The sequence below is a fragment of the Talpa europaea genome, assembly GCF_964194135.1.
Source record: "Talpa europaea genome assembly, chromosome: 1".
NCBI lineage: Eukaryota > Metazoa > Chordata > Mammalia > Eulipotyphla > Talpidae > Talpa > Talpa europaea.
The window spans coordinates 54,728,086-54,753,318 of record NC_140073.1 but is presented as its reverse complement, the minus strand read 5'-3'; the positions used below and the strand labels follow the sequence as shown (position 1 = coordinate 54,753,318).

Sequence of the window (25,233 nt, the reverse complement as noted above, 5' to 3'; positions counted from 1 at the left end):
TTCAACTTCAAATGTCAGCTACATGGTTATTCCCTTTGTTGGACTTGACCTTGGCTATGGTGATAATTTGTTTCCTTAGATCTAGGGCCTCCCTAGTGGCACATGGGATTAAGCACAGCACTGTGAAGCTGTCTGCAGCCTCTGCAGCAGGAGTTCAATCCCTGGCCAGCCAGGGAGCTACACACATGGCACGGCAGACCTCTCCTGTCTCACCCGCTGCTTCCCTCAGCAGTGTATTTCAGTGGATCCTGTTTTGCTCCCTACTCTGTCTCTGGTGAATCCTCTCATCCCCTGCACCTCTGGCCTGTCCCCCAGTTCTTGTATGCATAAATAAATAAATATTAAAAAAAATCTTTGGTAACTAAAACTGTCTTTGACATTTGCTATTGATATAAATGGAGGCAAATCAGAATCCCCAGATTTCTTTTTACTCTTTTTTAAATTAAATTAATTTATTCTCTTATATCATTATTTATTGTTGTACAGTGTTTGATTTCTCCCTTCAGTTGTAGCCCCAGTTGCTCTCCCACCACCATAATACCCATGAATCATTAACATAGTCCCGTGTGCATTCCCTCCCCTGTTTTGAGCTTTCTTTCTTCCCCAACCCTGCTGTATGCCCAGATTTATTTAACCTTTTCTTTAGAGTGATTTCTGTATAAATGCAATAGATTGATCTTATATGTAGCTATGAAATTTTTATAAATATATATTTTAAACACCTCTATTCATATGTAAATATGAAGCAACCGTTTTAGAAAATATTAGCTGTTGTACATTTTTAATTTCATAGGAAAGAAGAGTTTGAGGTGATTTTATTTTCTCTTGGTCATCTTTTTCATGATAAACAGATTGTTTAAATCTGAGGCAAACAAATATATTCCGAGATCTCTGGAATATTAAAGTGTCAAAATATAGTAATTACACACTTCACTAGGAAAAAATAGCACTTATTTTAATTACAATATAATTTAAATCCATTTCCCACTCAATTTTTGCAACTATTATATCTGATTTTAAAAAATCATTTCAAATGTAATCAATTCAAATTAAAATTGTATAAAATTTTAATTTGTTATGCCACTATTTTTTCCATTAATCATTTGTACCATCTTGAGAGTACATAATCCTACATAATATTTATTCAATAAAAACAGAAATAAAGTATTTTAAGTATTTTTTATCACTGTTGTATAATATGCCAAAATCTTTGACTGTTTTATCATTTTTTAAAAATTTCTTAAGAAGAATAAGTTCCAGAAATTCTCTACTTTAGCAACAAAGGGCTTTGATTTATATCTAATTTTCTGCGTAATTTGCATGTTAGTTGTGATTTAAAATGAAAAGAGAAGATTTGTTGCAAATATTGTACTGAATGTGTATTTATTCATACTCTGAGAAACATTATTTTATTCTTCCACCTTTAAAGATTCTATGAGTCATTTTTTTTTAATGGCCAGTAGTGAATTTTTTTCCTAATAACTCATCTTCCTTACCTCTTCTCTGAAATTATTACATAAGTATCCAGTGTATCTTCTTCTTGACTCTTGGCTCAGAATGTGTTGGATTTTGTAACAGCTGGACTTTTCTCCCTGAAATGTCAGGAGGTCTGTGCCCAAGGATGGCATTATTTTTGTTCTCTATGTTAGTATAACAACAATGAAGATGAGCCTGTAGAGTCAACATAAGCACAATTCTAGTTGAGTTTTTCCTGGCTCATCTGCTACCCTCGTATGTCCTTTTGCTTGACCCTTATTCTGGCCAGTCACCCATTACAAGCTGATTAGCTAGAGAAAAATAACAGGTGTACAGTCTTGAAATAGAACAAAACTAATATCCACTTAAGATTGCTTCAAGAGCTTTGCCTCATTAACATTAATCAATAAACCTTAAAATATTTAAAGAACAAAATTAATTGAAGTGGAATCCTTACTGTTATCTATTGCTGTAATAAATTGAGATTAATTTTTTAGACTATTGAAATGTGGCTAGTTGCATTTTCTTAAAAAAATAAAACAAGAAGAAAAGCATTTTTTTTTTTTGTCTTTTCTTTTCCACAGGTTTAGGTTTCAGTATTGCAGGAGGTGTGGGGAACCAACACATTCCTGGAGACAACAGCATTTATGTAACTAAAATTATAGATGGAGGAGCTGCACAGAAAGATGGAAGGTTGCAAGTAGGAGACAGATTACTAATGGTAAGTGTGACTCAAGCAAAGCTATGCATATGTTTATGAAGTTCTTTGTCTTCCAGTGTATGACTGTCTTAGAGGATTCAGACTGCCATAAGTAAATACCATACTCTCTTTGCCATAAACAACAGAAATTTATTTTCTCACAGTTTTGAAAGCTGGGAAGTTAAAGATGAAGTTTCTAGCCCCTACAGTTCCTGGTGGAATCTCTGTTCCTGGTTTACAAACAACTATTTTCTTGCCTTCACCAGCAAGGGTCTTTCTTCTATGCTGTCCTGATGCTATCCTGGGATCTCTACCAGTTTCTCCTCTCCCTCACCCCCCCTCCACCTTTAAGGGTCCCACCTGTAAATCACTTAATTTTCACTCTTCCAAAGCCTCCATCTACAAATACAGTCATAATAGGGTTGAGGGTTTCACTACAGAATTTCAATATATAAGCAACCATGGGGCAGAAGTAGAAAAGAAGGGACAGCAGATTTTGTGGTGAGAAATTTTAAAAGTATAGGTACAATTTAATCTGATTTGTTGACAATCTAAAAAAGGAATCTAATTTTTTATCAATTTTCTTAGATACTTAAGGCACAGAGATTATGTGTTGTTCTTCCAACACAGTCCATCTTCTGTTAACCAAAGACACTGCTGTTTTCAGGCAGTGTTTTACATAGCACAGGGAACAGCACTATATACTTTGATATGGCATTTCTGTTCCGGTGGTCCTTTGTTCAAAGTGTAGTCCTAGTCTCTGACTTCTAAGAATTCATCCTTTGAATCATGTATGCAAATGGATTCTAATTCTGCTTTCCCCTCAGACAGGGTGCGGCTATTTTATTTGTCAGCTGTACACATGCTTCACAAGTCCTGGGTAATGACTGACACCAGCACATGGCCACCTTTCTGAGCCATGGAGTTATATAACATCTAAGGCAAAATTAATATAATTATAAGTGGTAAAGCCTTTGGTTTTGCACTTAATAAATCTGCTTCATCTCCACTTACTGTTTTATAGCAAACCTAAAGGATAATAATTAAGTACTGGAAATTAATAGAAGACAGTTTTCAGTACAATAATTATAGTTAGTCATATGTCTTCTCTTGTAAAACAGGGCCTGTAATCTATGTCTGCAAAGAGCCATTACCTCTGACAATGTCCTGAGAAGTGTTTGGGAAGGAAGAACTCATAAAATCTCAACAGAAAAGTAATTTCTACAGCAAATGCAAATTTTGAACAGGAAACTCCAAGTTTTGTATTAATTGGGCCTATTTTCATGCTCTGTTGATAGTGTTTAGTCCCAGCGGTCAAATTTCGCACTTGCAGATAACCCAAAGGTCATTTTCTGAAACAGAAAAGTATTAGGATAAGAGACCTAATAACTTCTCTCTAGAAATAAGCTTTGTTTGTTGATCGAGGGATAAAGTGTAATGTCAAGCTTCTCCACAGTGCTAAATTGAGGAATGAAGAGGACAGTTTCATTTTCAAGTAATTACTGTTTTAGATAGTAGATGTTGTGACCTATGACTCATTGTTATGTAAAAATTCAACATTTCTGGTAGTCTGTAATTGTTGCCATGGTAATATCATGCTAGATCTTGTGTGCCGGTTCCTTAAAGTTTTGTTTCAATTTTTAGCATTATTTTCAAAATCTTAAAACAACAAATCTCAAAGTCTAAGTAATTTCGCCAGCACCATGCTATTTTTCCATTACCATTGTCTTGCTGTTCATTGTAGATGTAATGATTTCAAAAATAGCTGTGGCATAATCCTTAACTGTTTTGAGTTTAAACATACTTTTAAAAAAATGAACCTTCAACAATAATAGGTCTTTCCTTTCTTATGTAAGGAAGGCATAATTAGTACTTCCAAGGCAACTGCCAAGCTGAATTTGGAAATGAAAGAAAATGATTCATTTTATAATATTGTGAAATAAAAATGACCCTGACAGAATAAAGAAAAGTAAATCACTGAAGCCACCCCCAAAGACCAGTTATTTTACATCAACCCCAAAATATTTATTAATGCTCTCTATTGTCATTCTCTTCCACCTCCTTTCCCTTTACTGCCCAACATTTTTTTTTCTTCTTTTTCTTCTCTCCTCCACCAAGGGAAGTAGAAATTATTTAGATCTGTGATTTACCAGCTGTGTCACACTCTATATTTTTCACTAAATGCCTATTCTTTCTAAAGCAATTTGCACCACTCCCTTCTTCACTTCTAAAGAGAATTTTTCCCATACATAACTCATTATAAGAAAACTGGTCTAAAAATGAATATCCATTAATTTCTTTAGACTTTTGTGATGGATCAACACAATTCAAAAAGTCTCCCAGCCTCCTACCTGCAATGAAATCAGTCATTCTTTCTTTCTTTCTTTTTTTTTTTTTGCTCTTAGAAGATACACTTTAATAACTAAAATAGCTATAATGTTGGGCACCACCAGAGTCACAACACATATATTCGATACTTTTTTTTCCCTAAATACTTCTTCTGTCTCAGAGTTTAAAAGTATCTATCTTACATGACATCTTACCCCAGCTTTCATTTGGTATATCACACCTCTGCTAGAACACTCTAAGGACAGAGAACTTAATGTCTTTCCAAAGTTACTCATTATATGCTAGTCATCATCAGAAAAATTTACCAAATTGTGTTAATTTGGAATATTATACCAAACTTGGTATATTATATTATACCAATTTTAATATAATATACCAAATTTGGTATTTCATATTTGGTATATTATACCAATAAATTTGGTTTATTCATGTATTTATTCCTTGGAAACAGAAAAAAACGAAGACCCATTCTTTCTTTACATTTTTGTTTTAACTGTCTTGACATTTCACAGTCTTTTTAAATGTTTGGCACATGTCTTTCACTCACAGCAAAAACTACAGAAAATTTACCACACATATGTCTGTCTTCTATAAAAGATCACTCTTATGAGAAAATAACTTTTGATTCCATAGAATCTTATTGCCCCACATTAAAAAAATACCTAGGAAATATTATAATAGTTGACCTTATCATATATTCTACCATCATCACCCTTGTAATAAATGTCTTAGTGTTTGAGAGATTAATGAGGACTTTGACGTCAGGCTTCTCTGAGTTGTCATCGGTCACCCACATACACATTAGATGTTCTTTTCATAAAATACTACTATTTGAATCTCTCTGGCATTCTCATTAATTAAGGTTTTCTTTTGTTTTTTTTATTTTGTTAAAATGCAATAACATTTGATTTTTGTGGATTGTACCGAGAACATAGTGTTTTAGTCTAAAAATTACTTCCTGACCTTGAACTTTATTGAACAAATTGCCAGAGGTTAAGCTCATTGATGACTTTCAAGATATTTTATGTAGCTTTATAAATATGTTTTTAGTAAGCCCTTCCAAGATGGTACATAGAATCACATGTATTACAAAAATGTGATTTTCTTTGCACTTTTCTATATGATAGCAGAAACTTTGAATTTGGGGTGATCTGTTTGTCTTTTTTATAGGTGTAGTGTATGTTGTCATTGTCAAAACCCCTTGTCGCACTGTAATATAAGATTTATAATCTTAGTCTCTTTTTTTTCTATAACATTTTCTTGACCTTTGACTAAAAAATTTTCAGCAAGAGACTTTCAAATCTTTTACAGAAAGTAAGTCTATATATTTTCTTTCCTTTAATGGAAGCAGTTGACAAGGGGAAAGGTAACAGGCATTGGAGTGAAGTGGAAAGACAGTGGACTCGGAGACAGGGCAATTGAATTCTAGTCCCAGGTAGCTATTCTGTCTACATCACATAGCTGACCTTGGGCAAGTCTTGTACATCTTTGGTCTTTATATCTAGGCAGCATCACCTTAGGTCAGTTTTTCTCAAGGAGGTTTTAAAATGTTAGATTCATTAATGTGTCAGCTGAATAGAATCTGTAGTTATATAAGTTTGAGGAATTCTGCAAGCTGTATCTCACCTCTCTCACAGATTTTCAACGAACTTCAGTATATTAAAGGGTCTGTAAAAAAATCTCAAATTCAAGAAGACCATTTTTTTTAAAATTATGGTTTTGTTTTTAATTAATTAATTTATTTATACAAGAGCTGGGATACAGGCCAGATTTGCAGGAGGGTGAGAGGATTCACCAGAGACAAAGCAGGGAACAGAACATGCAGACTGATGAAATACACTGCTGAGGGGAGCAGGGGACATGACAGGATTGGTCTACGGAGCCATGTGGGACCCTCGCAGGCTGGCTGGGATCGAACTGGCACTGCAGAGACTGGGGAGAGCTTCACAGTGCTGTGCTCAACCACCTGCGCCACCAGGGGAGGCCCAAGAAGCCCATTAAATTTGTATAATTTTCAAACTTATTCTATTGCAGTACCCTTTTTATAAAGTAATGCTGATAAAAGGAAATCTAGGACTACCATTCAGTGGAGTAAACTCTGGGATGTGCTATGTGTGAATGTCTTGATTTTATTCCAAAATTACCCTATACATAGGGCATCAGACAGATTTAGGGAATGTGAGGGGAACCAATATAATTTTATGAATGAGTAGTAATTGTGAAAGCCTAAATTATTATTTGTGGTTGATTGCCTAATGTCATCCAATATCAGGAAAAAAAAATCATCAGTGCAATATGTAGAAATTATCTGGATAACAAATAGACTTTAAAACATTTTCATCGGTTACTCCTATCTTAGGTAAGAACCCAGACCTGTAACTCTCTGTCCATGTGTCTGTTTCTTTCCAGCAACACACTGATTTCACTTAAAAAGATATTTCTTACAGCACCCCCCCATAGCCCTAACCCCAACACTTGAGAGATGGATGGGGCAGTCATTACTGTTATTGTTAATTTTCAGAAAAGAATGTTTTAAGTCAAAAAAGGCAAAGGAATTTATAATATGACATAATTTATAAATTATAAAATTGATTCAGACCTAATATCAATGTCCAAAATTCACTCCTTTCAATAGTTTACTCAACACCTCTGGTTCTCAGTCTTGGTATACATGTTTGAGAGCATGGTTAAGTGGGTGAACACTATAGATGTCCAGTTCTGAGTCAAGTCAATATAATCAAATCAGAATCTCTGAGGTAGGAGTCATGCTTCATTTTTTTTAAGTTTTATTTTAAATGATTATAATATGCAGCCAGGCTAAAACCAGAGTCCTACCTTGATTTAATCACCACTTACCCCACACTGCTGCTGTTTCACTGCTGTTTCTGAGGGTGAATTTGGTGGTAATGCTCATTCTCTGAAGCCTGTTCAGGCTACTTTAGCAATGCCCAGCAGTAGACTCAAAGAAATAGTTTTAGAAGTATTCTACCCCTCAATCTGTACCCTGGAGTTAGAATACCTCGTAAAACACCAGGGGGCGGAAATCTGAGTAATTATTTCTTGAACTCCTTTCTAATTGTTCTCAAATGTAGTAGATTTACAATGCAATGCAGTTGCAATGGCATTTTGTTTAAGGGTTAAGGTCTTGCGTTATATTATTTTCCTTCCATCTTAACTTCAGAGCCCTCATTGCATTAATACCTACTGGTTTTTGTACTCACTTTGTCAAATATCTGATATGTAAATGTTAAGTATTTGTCTCCCTCAATTTTGTGTAAATGGCTGTGTTTCATCTTTCCTTACAACTGAGTACTATTTCATAATGTGGATATGCCACATCTTCCCAATACAATCATTTATCATGGGCATTTAGGATGATATCATGTCCAAGCTGCTGTACATAGTGCTGCAATAAACGATGCGGAGTATGTAGTTATTTGTGTTGATGGTTCAGATAAATTGCGAGGTTATATGGATTTCCACTTCAATTTTTTTTTAAATATTTATTTTTTAGGGCCTCCCCGGTGGCGCAGTGGTTGAGCGCTGGGTTGCAAAGCTGCCCGCAGTCTCTGCAACGCCGGTTCAATTCCCGGCTGCTCCCCGGCCACTGGAGTAGGGTCCCACATGGCGCAGACCTCTCCTGCCGCCTGCTGCTCCCCTCAGCAATGTACTTCCTCTCTCTGCCTATTCTGCTCCGCGCTCTGGCTCTGGTGAATTCTCTCACCCTCCCGTGCTTCTGACTGTACCCAGTGCTTGTATAAATAAATGAATAAATAAACAAACAAACAAACAAATAAATAAATAAGTAAAAACAAAAAAATATTTGTTTTTACTTATTTATAGATACAAGAAGTAGGGTCTAGGCCAGAGGTGAGGGTGGTAAGAGGATTCACCAAAGACAGAGTGCAGAGCAGAGTGGGCAGATCTACTGAAACACACTGCTGAGGGGAGCAGCAGGCGAGAGAGGAGAGGTCTGCTGTGATATGTGGGTTGCTCCCTGGCCGGGGATCGAACTCATGCAGCAGTGACTGCTGATATCTTCACAGTGGCGAGACTTCAACCCATGTGTCACCAGGGAGGCCTTCCACTTCTAATTTCTTAAGATACATCCAAATTGCTTTCCATAATGGTTGCACCATTTTATGTTCCCACCAACCCAATTGGGTTCTTCTTTCTCTGCGTCCTCCTCAACACTTATTCTTGAGTGGTTGTTTTTTGTTGCTGTTGTTTTTGTTTTTTATATATTTTTACATCATTTTTCATTTTTGCAGGATATATGCATTATCATCTTGGTTATAGTCCCCATACAGTTTCCACCACCCTTGTTTTGATCCTACTCCATTCTCTGCCTCTCCCCTTACCCCCCACCAACCCCTGCCTTAGTGTGTCTCTGCTTTATAGTTGTTTGTTGATTTTGATTTTTACTTTATTATAATTAGTCTTTTTCCTGGTCTATTTAGGTTTTCTAAATTCCTGCTATGAGTGAGACCATCTGGTATTTTTCTTTTTCTTTCTGGCTTATTTCGCTGAACATGATCCCTTCCTGCTCCATCCATGTTGCTGCAAATTGCATGAATTTATATTTTTTGATTGCTGAGGAATATTCCATTGTGTCTATGTACCACATCTTCTTGATTCAGTCATCTATTTTGGGGCATTTGGATTATTTCCATAGCTTAGTTATTGTAAATAGTGTTGCTATAAGCATAGGGGTGCAGGTGCTCTTTTGAATTAATGTTTCTGTGTCCTTTGGGTAAATACTAGGAGTGGAATTGCTGGATCATATGGAAACTCCATCTTTAGCAAACTGAGGAATCTCCACACAGCTGTTCATAGTTTGCATTCCCACCGGCAGTGCAGGCGAGTTCCTTTTTCTCCACATCCTCACCAACATTTGTTGTTGCTAGTTTTTTTAATATGTGCCATTCTCACTAGTGTGAGATGGTATCTAGTTGAAATTTTGATTTGCATTTCTCTGATTACAAGTGATGTTGAACATTTTTTTAATGCCAGTAAATTATAGATTTTTATTTTTTTTTTACTTTTTTTTTAAATAATAAATTTTATTTTTATATTCCCCCATACAATTGTAAACGCCCCATTCTGACCCCAATCCTTCCCCTCCCGCCCCCCACCCCCCAAAAACTGTCTCTGGTTCATAGTTTTTTGTTGATTTTGATTTTCACTTTCTTATATTCATTTTCCTGGTCCCTTATTTAAGTTTTCTAGATTCCTGCTATGAGTGAGACCATCCGGTATTTTTCTTTTTCTTTTTGGCTTATTTCGCTGAGCATGATCCCTTCCAGCGCCATCCATGTTGCTGCAAATTGCATGTGTTTATCTTTTTTGAATGCTGAGTAATATTCCATGGTATATATGTACCACATCTTCTTGATCCAGTCATCTACTTTTGGGCATTTGGGTTGTTTCCAAAGCTTAGCTATTGTAAACAGTGCTGCTATAAACATAGGGGTGCAGGTGCTCTTTGGAATTGATGTTTCTGTGTCCTTTGGGTAAATACCTAGGAGTGGAATTGCTGGATCATATGGAAGCTCTATGTTTAGTAGGTCCAGAAATCTCCACACAGCTCTCCATAGAGGTTGGACCAGTTTGCACTCCCACCAACAGTGCAGAAGAGTTCCTTTTTCTCCACACCCTCACCAACATTTGTTGTTGCTAGTTTTTTTAATATGTGCCATTCTCACTGGTGTGAGATGGTATCTCATGGTAGTTTTGATTTGCATTTCCCTGATTAGAAGTAATGTTGAACATTTTTTCATATGTCTGTTGGCCATTTGCATTTCCTCTTCAGAGAAGTTTCTTTTTAGCTCTTCTGCCCATTTTTTGACTGGATTATTTTCTTTGTTGTTGCTGAGTCTCATCAGCTCTTTGCAGATTTTTGTGATCAGTCCTTTATCATTACTGTTGGGTGCAAAAATGTTCTCCCAGTTGGTGGGGTTTCTTTTTGTTTTTGTTATTGTCTCTTTTGCTGTGCAGAAGCTCTTTAATTTGATGTAGTCCCAGCTGTTTATCTTTGCCTTCACTATCACTGCTTTGGGTGATGTGTCTGTAAAGATGTCTTTGATGTGCAAATCCCGTAGTGTTTTGCCTATATTTCCTTCTATGTATTTTATGGTTTCAGGTCTTATGTCTAGTTCTTTAATCCATTTTGAGTTGATTTTTGTGTATGGTGTGAGGTAGTGGTCAAGCTTCATTCTTTTGCATGTAGCAACCCAGTTTTCCCAGCACCATTTATTGAACAAACGTTCTTTGCTCCAATGTATAGTCTTTGCTCCTTTGTCAAAGATTAGTTGACCATAAATCTGTGGGTTTATTTCTGGATTTTCTATTCGATTCCATTGGTCTGTATGTCTGTTCTTGTTCCAATACCATGCCGTTTTGATGATTATGGCTTTGTAGTAGAGTTTGAAGTCTGGGAGTGTGATGCCTCCATTCCCTTCTTTTTTTTTCAGGAGAGCTTTGGCTATTCGGGGTTTTTGTGATTCCATATGAATTTCATCAATAATTGTTCTATTTCTTTGAAGAATGCCATTGAGATTTTGATTGGAATAGCATTGAATCTGTATATTGCTTTTGGTAGGATGGCCATTTTAATAATGTTTATTCTTCCAATCCATGAGCAGGGGACGTCTTTCCATTTCTTTGTGTCTTCTTCTATTTCTTTTAACAGTGTTTTATAGTTTTCTTTGTATAGGTCCTTTACCTCTTTTGTTAGATTTATTCCCAAATATTTGATTATTTTTGTTTTGATAATAAAAGGGGTGGTTTTTTTGATTTCTTCTTCTTCAGATTTATTGTTTGTGTATAGGAAGGCTACTGACTTTTGCGTGTTGATTTTGTATCCTGCCACTTTACTGAATTGATTGATGAGTTGAATTAGTTTTTCTGTGGAGATTTTTGGGGTTCTCTATGTATATTATCATATCATCTGCAAATAGTGATAGTTTGACTTCTTCTTTTCCATTTGGATTCCTTGGATGTCTTTCTCTTGTCTTATTGCCCTGGCTAGGACTTCCAGTATTATATTGAAAAGCAGTGGTGAGAGTGGACATCCTTGTCTTGTTCCAGATCTTAATGGAATTGCTTTCAGCTTTTCACCATTGAGAATGATACTGGCTGTTGGCTTGTCATAGATGGCCTTTATGATGTTGAGGTATGTTCCTTGTATCCCAAGAATTTCAAGGGCTTTTATCATGAATGGGTGTTGCACTTTGTCAAAAGCTTTCTCAGCATCTATTGATATTATCATATGGTTTTTATATTTCTTTTTGTTGATGTGTTGGATAACGTTGATTGATTTTCGGATGTTAAACCATCCTTGTGCCCCTGGAATGAATCCAACTTGGTTGTGGTGAATTACCTTATGGATACACTGTTGGATTCTGATAGCTAAAATTTTATTGAGGATTTTTGCATCAGTGTTCATTAGGGAGATTGGCCTATAGTTTTCCTTTTTTGTGTTGTCCTTATTCGGTTTTGGTATTAGTGTAATATTGGCTTCATAGAACGTGTTTGGTATTGTCCCTTCCTTCTCAATTTTTTGGAAGAGTTTGTGAAGGATAGGCACTAATTCGTCTCTGAATCTTTGGTAGAATTCATTTGTAAATCCATCAGGTCCTGGGCTTTTGTTTTTGGGGAGGTTTTTGATTACCATTTCAATTTCGCTAATTGTAATTGGTCTGTTTAGGTGTTCTATTTCTTCTTTATCTAGCTTTGGGTGATTGTAGAGTTGTAGGAATTTGTCCATCTCCTCTAGATTGTTGAACTTGTTTCCATATAACTGTTCATAGTAGTTATTAATTATTCTTTTGATTTCTGCTGTGTCCGTTGTGATTTCTCCTCTTTCATTTATTATCCTATTTATTTGTGCTTTCTCCCTTTTTGCCCTTGTGAGCCTGGCTAGGGGTTTATCTATTTTATTTATTTTTTCGAAGAACCAGCTCTTGGTTTCATTGATCTTTTGGATTGTTTTTTTAGTTTCAATTTCATTTATTTCTGCTTTGGTTTTTATTATTTCTTTTCTTTTACTGGTTTTGGGTTTTTTTTTTTGTTGTTCTTTTTCTAGATCTTTGAGCTTCAAGATTAGGTTGTTTCTTTGAGTTCTTTCTTGTTTCTTGATGTGAGCATCTATTGCTATATATTTTCCTCTTATTACTGCTTTTGCTGCATCCCATACATTTAGGAAATTGGTGTCCTCCTTGTCATTCAATTCAAAGAATTTTTTAATTTCTTCTTTTATCTCCTCGTTAGTCCAGTGGACTTCCAGTAGTGTGGGTTTCAATCTCCACGAGGTAGGAGAGTACCTTGCCTTCTTTTTATGGTTTATTTCTAGCTTGATGCCTTCATGGTCAGAAAAGATGGTTGATATGATTTCAATCTTGGTGTATCTGATGTTTGTCTTGTGCCCCAATATATGATCAATCCTGGAGAATGATCCGTGTGCGCCTGAGAAAAATGTATACTCAGATTTTTTGGGGTTTAGTGTTCTATATATGTCTGTTAAGCCCAAGCACTCTAGATCCTTATTTAGAGCTTTAGTGTCTTTACTTATTTTTTGTCTTGTTGATCTATCCATTGTTGATAGTGTTGTGTTGAAGTCTCCCACTACGTATGTGTTTTCTCTGATGTCTGTTTTCAGAGAGGACAACAGTTGTCTGATATATTTTGGTGCTCTTTCGTTTGGTGAGTATATGTTAATGAGTGTTATTTCTTCTTGAAGTATTGTCCCCTTAATCATAATGTAGTGACCATTGGGGTCTCTTTTTATTTTTTTGAGTTTGAAGTCTGTTTTATCTGATATAAGTATAGCTGTTCCTGCTTTCTTTTTTGGCCCATTTGCTTGTAGGATTGTTTTCCATCCTTTGACTTTGAGCCTATTTTTATCTTTTGTAGCTAAATGTGTTTCCTGGAGACAGCAAAAGGTTGGGTTTTGTTTCTTAATCCAGGCTGCAACTCTGTGTCTTTTTATTGAAGAGTTTAGTCCATTTACATTTAGAGTTAATATTGATATGTTAGCATCTGTATTTGCCATTATGTTTGTCTTTCCTTTGATTTTATTTATTTATTCTTTTAATAACTTTTTTTTTTTTGGTCTTCTTTCGTTGTTATTCGTCCCTCTGAGGTTCTGGCTTTAGGATTCCTTGTAGTATTTTTTGGAGTGGGGGTTTAGTTGTAATGAAATTCCGGAGTTTCTCTTTGTCTGCGAAGGTCCATATTCTTTCTTCATGGAGGAAAGAGAGCTTTGCGGGATAGAGTATTCTTGGTTGGCATCTGTTTTCTTGGAGTCTGTTGACTATGTCCCTCCACTCTCTCCTTGCCCGTAGTGTTTCTTCAGAGAAGTCTGATGTCAGTCTGATTGGTTTTCCTTTGAATGTTATCTGTTTCTTCCCTCTTGCCAGCTTCATTATTTTTTCCTTGTCCTGGATTCTTGGGAGCTTTACTATTATGTGTCTTGCTGTGTTTTTCCTTTCGTCATGGAAGTTTGGTGTTCTTCTTGCTTCTTGTATATCAATTTTCAGCTCCTTCTTCGCATTTGGGAAGTTCTCTTCAATTATATCCATGAATATTTTCTCTGTTCCTACATCTCTCTCCTCTCCTTCTGGAATTCCTATAACTCTTATATTTCCTTTCCTCATGGAGTCAGATAGTTCCCGAAGTCTTTCTTCATTCTTTTTCCTTTGTACTTCTCTTTCATTTTCTGTTTTGGTTCTTTTTATTTCTGTGTCTTCAAGAGTACTTATTCGCTCTTCCATTTCACCTATTCTGCTTTCATTGCTTTTCCCAGAGTTCTTTAGTTCCTCCATTAATTCTTTGATCTCCTGCATTTCTTTTACTTTCCTCTTTAGAGACTCAATTTCCTTCACTGATCTATCACTTTTTTAATCATGGCAATTTTAAATTCTCTTTCTGGAAGGCTCAGAAGTTCTTCCAAGTTGCTGTCGTTGCAATCTGGGTAGTGGTTTTCTTTTTGTGGTGTGCTTCTTTCCTGAGGAGTTGTTAGGTTGCGTGTGGTTCTTCTATTCCCTACTGTCTGTTTTCTAATTTGTCATATGCGTTGGGACACTGTGTTGCTCGGACTGACTGGCATCTTGGGTGAACTTCTCCGCTCCCCTCTGGGTCTTCCAGGAGCCATCTCTGTCTTCTGGGGGAGCTTTCTGCTGGTTTTAGGCAGTTTTTACTGAAGAAATGTCCCTGTTCTAAAATGGCGAAGCGGGATGCAGTCCCTGCACCTCCGGTTTCAGGCACACTCTTCTGCGCACCCGGTCTGCCCCGGACATGGGTGCCTGCTCCCTCTGTGGGCTCAGACTGCTGGTTGGAAGGGGCCTGGCGTGGGGTAACTTCCCGGCTGGCCACTGGGTCCTCCAGAAGCCTTCTGCCCTTTTCAAGCAGTCTTAAGAAATTTCCTGTTCTATGGGGTGTTAGTGACTTTTTTTTCCTGGTCGCTAGGTGGCGCCAGAGGTCTCTCCTATTGTCCTTGGGGGGCTGTTTTTCACCTCCCCCCACCCTGTGGGACAGGGAACAGAGCGGGAATGGTAGGGTACACCTCAACAGCTTTGGGGTGCTGTGTCTGCCTTGTGCCCCACCGTCGTGGAGAACCCACGCCCCGAATTTTTGTGCCCCGGGTCTCAGTTCAAAGCCCTCAGTTCCAGGACGCGGGCTGTAGCCCAGTTCAGTGGCGCGGGAATGGCGCCTTTTGCACCTCTCCTGTGCCTGGGCGCCTGGTTCCTGCTTACTCAGGGAGGGACCTTCACCTCAGTGAGGACCTCCGCGCGTCTCCCCGCAAGCCTAGGTCGCAGGCGCTGGGACCTGGGCAGCCGAGATCCAGGTCTGCACTTGCTTTTCAAGCGCGCCCAGCTCGCCACTTTTCCGCGCAAGCTTACTGGCAGCCCGGGCTTTGTGCGTGTCTCCCAGGGTCTTTGTTCTTCTCTAATGTTGCCCGGAACCGTTCGCTCACTGCCGTGGCGAATCCTGCAGGGTTCGCCTCAGCTCCCGTTCACAGGGTGTGGTGGCTGCAATAGTTCCTTTCCACTCACAGTCCTTGCTGCGTAGTTTGTTCTTGTTGGCCGTTTTGGTTTGTTGTTTTCCTCCTCTCTGCCGGTTGGAGAGTGCCACCTCTGTGGGCGGGGGAGGGGATCAGGGTTCTGCGCCTTCCTCCTTCTAGTCCTCTTTTATGGCCACTTTCTTCTTCGGGCAGTTTGCTGGAGTCGTCCGTTTATCTTCCGTGTCCCAGTTCTCACTGGGACCTGCCGCTTTTCCTCCCTATTAACTTTTTTTAATGGGAGATCTTACTGGCAGCGTCTCCTCGCCGCCATGTTGCTCCGCCCCCTTCGATGTTGAACATTTTTTCATATGCCTGTTGGCCATTTGCATTTCCTCTTTGGAGAAGTTTCTTTTTAGCTCTTCTGCCCATTTTTGGCTGGGTTGTTTACTTTGTTTCTGTTGAATCTCTTCAGCTTTTTGTCGATTTTTGTCATCAGTCCTTTATCATTAGTGTTGTGCACAAAAATTTTCTCCCAATCCGTGGGGTGTCTCTTTGTTTTGGTTACTGTCTCTTTTGTTGTGCAGAAGCTCTTTAATTTGATGTAGTTCCAGCTGTTTATCTTTGCCTTCACTATCACTGCTTTGGGTGATGAGTCTTTGAAGATGTTACTGACGTGTATATCATGTAGTGTTTCGACTTTATTTCCTTGTATATATTTTATGGTTTCAGGTCTTATGTCTAGTTCATTAATCTTTTTTGAGTTGGCTTTTGTGCATGGTGTGAAGTAGTAGTCAAGCTTCATTCTTTTGCATGTAGCTATCCAGTTTTCCCAGCACCATTTATTGAACAAACTTTCTTTGCTCCAGTGCATATTTTTTGCTCCTTTGTCAAAGATTAGTTGACAGTAAATCTGTGGGCTTACTTCTGGATTTTCTATTTGGTTCCATTGGTCCATGTGTCTTTTCTTGTTCCAATACCATTTAGTCTTGATTATTATGGCTTTATAGTATAGCTTGAAGTCTGGGAATGTGATACCTCTATTCCCTTCTTTTTTAGGAGAGTTATGGCTATTGTGGGGTTTTTGGTGGCTCCATATGAATTTCATCAATATTTGTTCTATTTATGTGAAGAATGTCATTGAAATTTTTATTGAAATAGCATTGAATCTGTAAATTGCTTTTGGTAGGATGGCCATTTTGATAATGTTAATTCTTCCAACCCATGAGCAGGGGATGTGTTTCCATTTCTTTGTGTCTTCTTCTATTTCTTTTAACAGTGTTTTATAGTTTTCTTTGTATAGGTCCTTCACCTCTTTTGTTAAGTTTATTCCCAGGTATTTGATTTTTTTTGTTTCAAAAATAAAAGGGATGGTTTTCTTGATTTCTTCTTCAGATTTATTATTTGTGTATAGGAAGGCTACTGATTTTTGCGTGTTGATTTTGTATCCTGCAACTTTACTAAACTGATTGATTAGTTTGATTAGTTTTTCTATGGAGTTTTGGGGGTTCTCTATGTATATTATCATATCATCTGCAAAGAGTGATAGTTTGACTTCTTCCTTCCCTATTTAGATTCCTTGGATGTCTTTCTCTTGTCTTATTGCCCTGGCTAGGACTTCCAGTATTATATTGAAAAGCACTGGTGAGAGTGGACATTCTTATCTTGTTCCAGATCTTAATTGGAAATGCTTTCAGCTTTTCACCATTGAAAATGATATTGGCTATGGGCTTGTCATATAAGGCCTTTATGATGTTGAGGTATGTTCCTTGTATCCTGAGAGTTTCAAGGGCCTTTATCATAAATGGGTGTTGTACTTCGTTGAAAGCTTTCTCAGCATCTATTGATATTATCATATGGTTTTTATATTTCTTTGTGTTGATGTGTTGGATAACATTGATTGATTTTCAGATATTGAACCATCCTTGTGTCCCTGGAATAAATCCTACATGGTCATGGTGAATTATCTTATGGATACATTGTGGAATCTGTTAGCTAAAATTTTAGTGAGGATTTTTGCATCAGTGTTCATAAGAGATTGGCCGGTAGTTTTTTTGTTTTTTGTTTTTTGTTTTTTGTTTTGTGTGTGTGTGTTGTCCTTGTTCAGTTTTGGTATTAGTGTAATGTTGGCTTCATAGAACGTGTTTGGTATTATCCCTTCCTACTCAGTTTTTTGAAAGAGTTTGTGAAGGATAGGTACTAGTTCATTTCTGAATGTTTGGTAGAATTCATTTGTAAATCCATCTGGTCCTGGGCTTTTGTTTTGGGGAGGGTTTTGATTACCATTTCAATTTCACTGCTTCTAATTGGACTGTTTAGGTGTTCTAGTTCTCTTTATCTAGCTTTGCGTGATTGTAGAGTTGTAAGAAATTATCCATCTCTTCTATTTTTGAACTTGTTTGCATATAGCTTTTCATAGTGGTTTTAGATTATTATTGTGATTTCTGCTGTGTCTGTTGTGATTTCTCCTCTTTCATTTGTGCTTTCTCCTGTTTTTCCTTTTTGAGCCTGGCTAGGGGTTTGTCTATTTTATTTATTTTTTCGAAGAACCAACTTTTGGTTTCATTGATATTTTGGATTTTTTTTTAGTTTCAATTTCATTTATTTCTGTTTTGAATTTTATTATTTCCTTTCTTCTACTGGTTTTAGAGGTTTTTTTGTTGTTCTTTTTCTAGTTCTTTGAGATGTGAGATTATGTTGTTTCTTTGAGTTCTTGTTTCTTGTTGTGAGCTTATATTGCTGTATATTTTCTTCTTATTACTGCTTTTGCTGCATCCCATACATTTAGGAAATCGGTGTCCTCCTTGTTATTCAACTCAAAGAATTTTTTAATTTCTTTTCATCTCCTCATTAGTCCAGTGGTGTTCCAGTAGTGTGGGTTTCAATCTCCATGAGGTAGGAGAGTTCCTTGCCTTCTTTTTATGGTTTATTTATAGTTTGATGCCTTCATGGTCGGAGAAGATAGTTGGTATGATTTCAATCTTGTTGTATCTGTTGATGTTTGCCTTGTGTCCCAGTATGTGATAGATCCTACAGAATGATCTGTGTGTGCTTGAGAAAAATGTGTACTCAGATTTTTTTTGGATTTTATATTCTATAGAGATCTGTTACGCCCAGGAGCTCTAGATTCTTATTTAGAGCTTTAGTGTCCTTATTTACTTTTTGTCTCATTGATCTATCCATTTTTGATAGTGGTGTGTTAAAGTCTCCCACTACATATGTGTTTTCTCTGATGTCTGTTTTCAGAGATGATAATAGTTGTCTGATATATTTTGGTGCTCCTTCATTTGGTGAGTATATGTTAATGAGTATTATGTCTTCTTGAGGTATTGTCCCCTTGATCATAATGTAGTGACCATCTGGGTCTCTTTTTACCTTTTTGAGTTTGAAATCTGTTTTATCTGATGTAAGTATAGCTGTTCCTGCCTTTTTTTTAAAGGTTTATTTATTTATTTATACAAGCACTGGGTACAGTCAGAAGCATGGGAGGGTGAAAGAATTCACCAGAGCCAGAGCAGGGAGCAGAACAGACAGACCGACAAAGTACACTGCTAAGGGGAGCAGAGGGTGGCAGGAGAGGTCTGCGCAACATGTGGGACCCTCACCCAGTGGCCGGGGATTGAACCAGTGCTACAGAGGCTGTGGGCAGCTTCGCAACCCAGCGCTCAACCGCTGTACCACTGGGGAGGCCCCATTCTAACTTTTTAAAGTTAACTTTAGAGTTTGTGATTTTTTTTAGTATTTCTAGAATCTCACTTTTTTTACACTATCTTAAGGAACGTTTATGTACCTAATCTCACATTGGTATATCTGTATTTCGCCTTTTGTACATTGCTCATTCCTATTACTGTCCACTCTTGTCCCACATCTTCTACCTTGTTATCCTCATATGTATATTTTCTTTCAGTCATTCAAATTCCCATCAAATTTTCTATGTTCCCTTCCTGCAAGTCTCCTGGAACCTCTTCAATTAGCTGCCTTTCCATCCATTTTCTGCATTGTGCTCAAATTCAGTGTTCCCTCTTCTATTTGAGAGAATGAGTTATCTCACCTCCAACCTCTCTTCTTGGTCTTAGTCCTCTGTTCTTTTGCAAATGCAAGACCAGACTGCAAATATATGCCTGTGTAGTGTATTCCCAGAAACACTTCATTCAAATGCACATTTTTTTTTTCTGAAACAAGACCATTGCTCAGTGTTCACCATTATATGCAGATACTTGGTGCATAATAATAAAAAAAAGATGGACAATGAAAAGGGCAAGGAGCCAGTCAATATAATGTCCCATTTCTCTGCATACAATCAGCTCCAGCTGTAGGTCCTTTATCTTGAGAGTTCATAGGATAATACACACAGATAATTAACCCAAATAAACCTACTTTTGTGAAAAGCATTTTGAAGACTTCAGCACAAAAGAGTGCTTTTTGGTCCAGATCCTGTAGTATTCTGAATTTTAAAAAGACCACACAGAAGCTTCATCAACCCTAGCTAAACTCATCAGTTCATAGAGGTTTATAGGAAAAGGCTCTGTGAAACTTTTCACCAAGAATTTGTCTCCTGGGAAAAGAGATGGATGATGACAATGCAAAGAATGATGCTAACAAGAGCTAACAGTAATGAGTCCCTTAATGTGCATGCAAATTTATACTAGTCAGTAAGTTTAAATCAATAACTGAGGCAATGACTATTATCATACCTATTTTACAGCTGTCAAAACTGAGGCTCAGAGATGAAGTAAGTTTCCCAAGGTTATAGAGCTAGGAAGTGCCAGGGCCAGGACTCAAATGCTGGTCTGAATGACTCAAAAGCATGTGTTTAATCACTATGGCCTATTGCCAGTACTATGCCAACGCCCAATCCATGACTAAAATCTATATTTTTTTACACTTCAGTTTCCTCGACCTACAATTATTTTAAATTGCTGTTATATCCCCTAATATTTTCTTTCCCCATCCCTACCTCCACCTTTTTCTCAACTTTTGCTCTCCGGTCCAAAGATTTTCCTGGTCAGGGCGTCCCTGGTGGTGCAGGCAGTTGAGTGCCCCACTGTGAAGCTGTCCGCAGCCTCTGCAGCGTGAGTACCATCTATCCTGGCCAGCCGGCGAGGGTCCCACATGGCGCAGCAGACCTCTCCTGGCTCGCCCTGTTCTGTTCCCTGCTCTGTCTCTGGTGAATCCTCTCACCCTCCCATGCATCTGGCCTGTACCCCGATTCTTGTATAAATAAATAAATCTTAAAAAAAATTTTCCTGCTCATCTGAGAGTCAGTGAAGTCATTCTTAGAAGATGTGCTTTAAAGGTAACATTTTCTGGATTTTTTTACTGCCCACCTTAACAATGGCAAAGTACAATTTATTAAGCAATGGCCAAGTCCCATGTCTCCTTCACTGATAATCTAATGAGCTGTTTGCTTTCCATACCCTGGGGAGAAAGAGAATGAGCCCTTGTCAGAAACAAAGCTTTGGTGTCACTTGGAATCTAATTCAGCTGGTTTCTAGCCCTTGGCTTTTTATTTATTGACTTGTCATCCTCTCTGTGGTATGCCACAAGTTCCTTTTTTCTTCTGTTTTTCAATATAAATATTTCTGGGGCCAAGGCCACAGTATTCAGATCTACTTTATGTAATTGTTTTTTGGGTTTTTTTTTTTTTTTGAGAGAAATTTCTCACTTCCATACATAATCTTAAACTTTTATATATGAGCATTATTTAGAAATATTCATTTTCTAGGTACAAATGATGCTACCCTAAAATACCCTAAAATACAGTTACTAATCCAATATCTAAGAAGATTTTTGAAGTGAGATATATCAAGCTATTTTCCATTTTGCTTATTTAACTAAGTCAGTATATTAGGATGAGGTACTTAACTCCTGTGCTAAGTGAATAATGCAGTGATTACTCAGTATTTGATAATAATTTGGAATTTATAATTATCTCTATAAATTTGAAAAGAAACTTTGTTCTCCTAAAGGGATAAAGAATCAATGACGTAAGACCTAGGTTTCAATGAATCAACTCTCAAGGGCAGCCTTGTTTCCATCTTTTCAGGAAGACTGTGATCCAACTAATGGCTTTGCAGTCTGGAGATTGTATGACATCTTTGTCACAATTTAACCTCTTTAAAGAGGTTTTTCCAATATGTGTAATGGGCCTTATTATTAATAGGTACCTCATGAGGCTATAATGAGGATTTGTTACATGATTCTGTCAAAATATATACATGGCACTCCCAAAACACATGGTGTTTTAATAAAATGTATCTCTTATTTTAGTACTGCTTGATTTTTTTTTTTATTTCTCTACTATTAATAGCTGCCATTATCAACTGTATTCCATATATCTGTTGTCCCTCTAAATCCTCCTTCTCTACCTGGGTCTATTCTTCAATACATTCATTCCACAAATCATGTTCTAGTAGAATGAGAGTTTCAAGGGAGCGGGAACCTTTCTAGATGAAGAAATATACATGAGTGGTTAACAGCCTGGTCACTGGAGACAAATTGCCTCGCTTGGAATCCTGCCTCTACCCATTGATTAGATCATTGACTTAGACATATTTTTTAATCTCTTGGAGACAAATGAAGATAATTATAACAGCTACTTCATAGGTTGTTGTGTGGTTTGAATGTGTCAATATATACTTAAATAACTTAGATTGGTGTCTGGCATGTAATAGAGGCCATGAATGTGTCTACTGTGATTAGGATGATTATCTGTATCGTTTGTCACACATCTTAATACCTAGGACAGTGATTGGCACACAACAGGTATGCAATAAATATTTGATGAATGAATCAGCAAGTAGTAAACACTGAAAATGCAAAGGGATTTGAGAAATTCCACTTGTCTGGAAGAAATCCATAGAAACCAGTAGAGACTTGTAACTTAATGGCAAGGTCCCAGTTAGCATTTATGTATCAGTTGGGTTCATTTCCCTCCATCCCCAGGGTCCCTAAATTGGGCTATACTACCAGGGATTAACTGGCATATGGTATTTTTATAACACAAGGGCAGGGGAGGAAATATTATAAGATGATAAATGATTAAATTTCTAATGAGATAATACAGAGACTGTATATTATAAGGATCCAAGCTAATAATCTTGGCACATTTAATTCTATATCATTGCAGCAGAAACTAAAGAATCACCCATAATATAGTAGTAACCGAATAAGAATAGCCTAGGCATTGAAAATACATCTGGATATTTTAAAACCATTTAACAAAAATGCAACAAAGCTCCACTGTAACACCACTGCAATGAAGTAAGAATTGTAATTTTGTCACAATTCTTCTAATAAGGAAAGAGAAATTGTTGAAGTCAACAACAGTTGGCTACCCTGGATCTCACTCACCTGCAAAGGCTTGTGTCTAGATGAGCACTCTTTTGTTAGAAAATTGACTCATTCTAAGTGACATTTCAATACAAACAATTTTTAAAGTGAGCAAAGCCAAGTTTGGTGAAAATTGGGGGTTTTCATAAAGTTGTAGCAGAAAAATAAACTGGTCCATGTTTCCAGAGGATACTTTGGAAGCAGATATCAGAAACCTCATAATATCCCAGTGGTTTGGTCCAGCAGTTTCACTTGTATTATTTATCCTGAAGAAATGGTTAAGGCTATAAACAAATATTAAAGAGCTTATTGCATACTTTTTATAAGAAAAACTTGGAAGCAAATTAGATGTGCTTTATTTGTTATAACCATACAACACAATGCTCTTTTGAAAATAAAAGTCATGTTATTGAGGTACATTCATGATATGAACAGTCATTTGATATTTGGAAAATAGGTTCCAAAAAATGTGTGTAGTATGGTCACAACTGTTCAAAGGAAAATATCTAAATAGAGAGATTATGATTTCAACTTTCCTCTGTTCTGTTTTTCTTAGTCTTCTTCAATGTATGTATGCATGTATGTGTGTATATATCACTTTTATGGTCCCAAAATCTATAGCAAAATATGGAATACATTTGGCACCTCCTTTCTTTTTCCACAAATAGTATCCTGATTTCTGCTTATAATATACCTCCTCTTTACATAAAAGGGAAGAATCAAACTTGTTTCATAACATTAACAATGTGCCTTATCTGTTTTGGCTAAGGAATGCCATTAATCCATCTGTTCTGTCAATCTATGATTTGGATTCTAGACTGTAATCAGTGCAACTTAATCTTTAAATAAGTTCATAATTCTATATATCTTCTTAACTGAATATTTCTCACCTGCAGAAGTTTAATTCTGATCTTGAATTTTGTTCCCCTTTCAGGTAAACAACTACAGTTTAGAAGAAGTAACACATGAAGAGGCGGTAGCAATATTAAAGAACACGTCAGATGTAGTGTATCTCAAAGTTGGCAAACCTACTACCATTTATATGACTGATCCTTATGGCCCACCTGATATTACTCATTGTAAGTACTGCTCTCAGTGTTATTTTTGAGCAGCATACTGGGTGTGCAGAATTGGAATTCTACAAAACTTGGCCAAGTCTTCTGCTTTCACCTTTACTTTTGTTCAGCCTGTGGAAATACATCAGCGAGTACTGCCCCTCTCATTGCCTTACCTAATGTACAGAAGGTGGGACACCCTGATGAACTGACAGGTGCACCAGTATGGAAAGGCTTGATGATACATGTTGTGGACAATGTGATGATAACAGTGTAGGAACAGAATATTTTTAAAGGCTATCTCAATTCCTTAGGCAGTTGGTTTTCATATCATCTTATTCTTTCTTCTTACTTCAGATCTATCTAGTAGCTGAGTGGAAAATAGAGGCTGATAAAATAGACTAGAAACAACACTATGCTTTTTCCTAAGGAAGGAGATCATGCACTGAATAGGGGAATTGTGATCCTCAGTTACCATCATCACAGCATTCACATTTACCCAAATTTTTTTATATTGGCAGGGAAACCAGAGAAAATGGTGGTCAATATACAGTGGAGGTGGGTTGTGGGTAGGGGTTTGAAGGCAACAACTGTCTTTACCAAATCCACTGCTCTCAGTCCCATGCTATCTGCTCTTATTAGGTCAATAAGAACTTCTTTTTTTGGATGTGAGTTTAGGGATGGTTTTATTAACATCAGTAAAATTGCTGATTCTGAAATTCTGAGAAATCAGTTGTGAGACTAGGGACTCAGAATATCTTCAGGACTTGCCATTAATTACCACGATGGTCTTAAATAAGTCATTTAACCTCTTAGATTTAGATGTTTCTCTTGTGAGAAGTTTGAAGGTTGGTTAATTTTGTTACCTGCCCATTATGTTAGTTAGCTAATGCTTTTCTTAATGATTATTCTAAAATGACTTGTCCCCCAAACATGTCTTGTTTTCAAGCAAGCAGTAAGCTGAGATCAACCTTACCTTAGGACATGAAATCAAAGATTTGCACACTTGGTGAATTTAGAAAAAATCAGCCTTGAGACACTGTCAGCCATTTCATGAAGGACATTCAAGGTCAATGTCAAAGGGAGAAAAATGAGAAAATAATACTTTCTAATCAGTTCATGAACTATGTGTTGATCAATTTCATTATGTACGGGACAACTTCTATGCTAAAATGTGGGATATAAAGGACTTACAATTATGGCCTTCAATGGAAAGAATAAGAATGGCCTAGGCATAAATTATAGCAATATTTGGCAAAATGCAAGACATGTATATGTGAAGAGAGGGGTAAAAATGAATGTGCTTTGAACACTCAAGAAAA

At 37.0% G+C, this 25,233-nt stretch overlaps 1 protein-coding gene across 18 annotated transcripts in view; it reads left to right on the top strand.

Annotated features, from left to right (window-relative positions):
- The window catches only part of DLG2 (discs large MAGUK scaffold protein 2), a gene marked incomplete at both ends in the record, with an annotated part of 1,956,162 nt that overhangs the window by 1,427,638 nt on the left and 503,291 nt on the right, over positions 1-25,233 (top strand). For all 18 annotated transcript variants that reach the window (XM_084247148.1, XM_084247146.1, XM_084247145.1 and 15 more), the window contains 2 exons: positions 2,061-2,197; positions 23,791-23,935. In XM_084247148.1, coding sequence (XP_084103274.1) covers positions 2,061-2,197; positions 23,791-23,935 — 282 coding nt within the window. The remainder of the gene's footprint in view (positions 1-2,060; positions 2,198-23,790; positions 23,936-25,233) is intronic.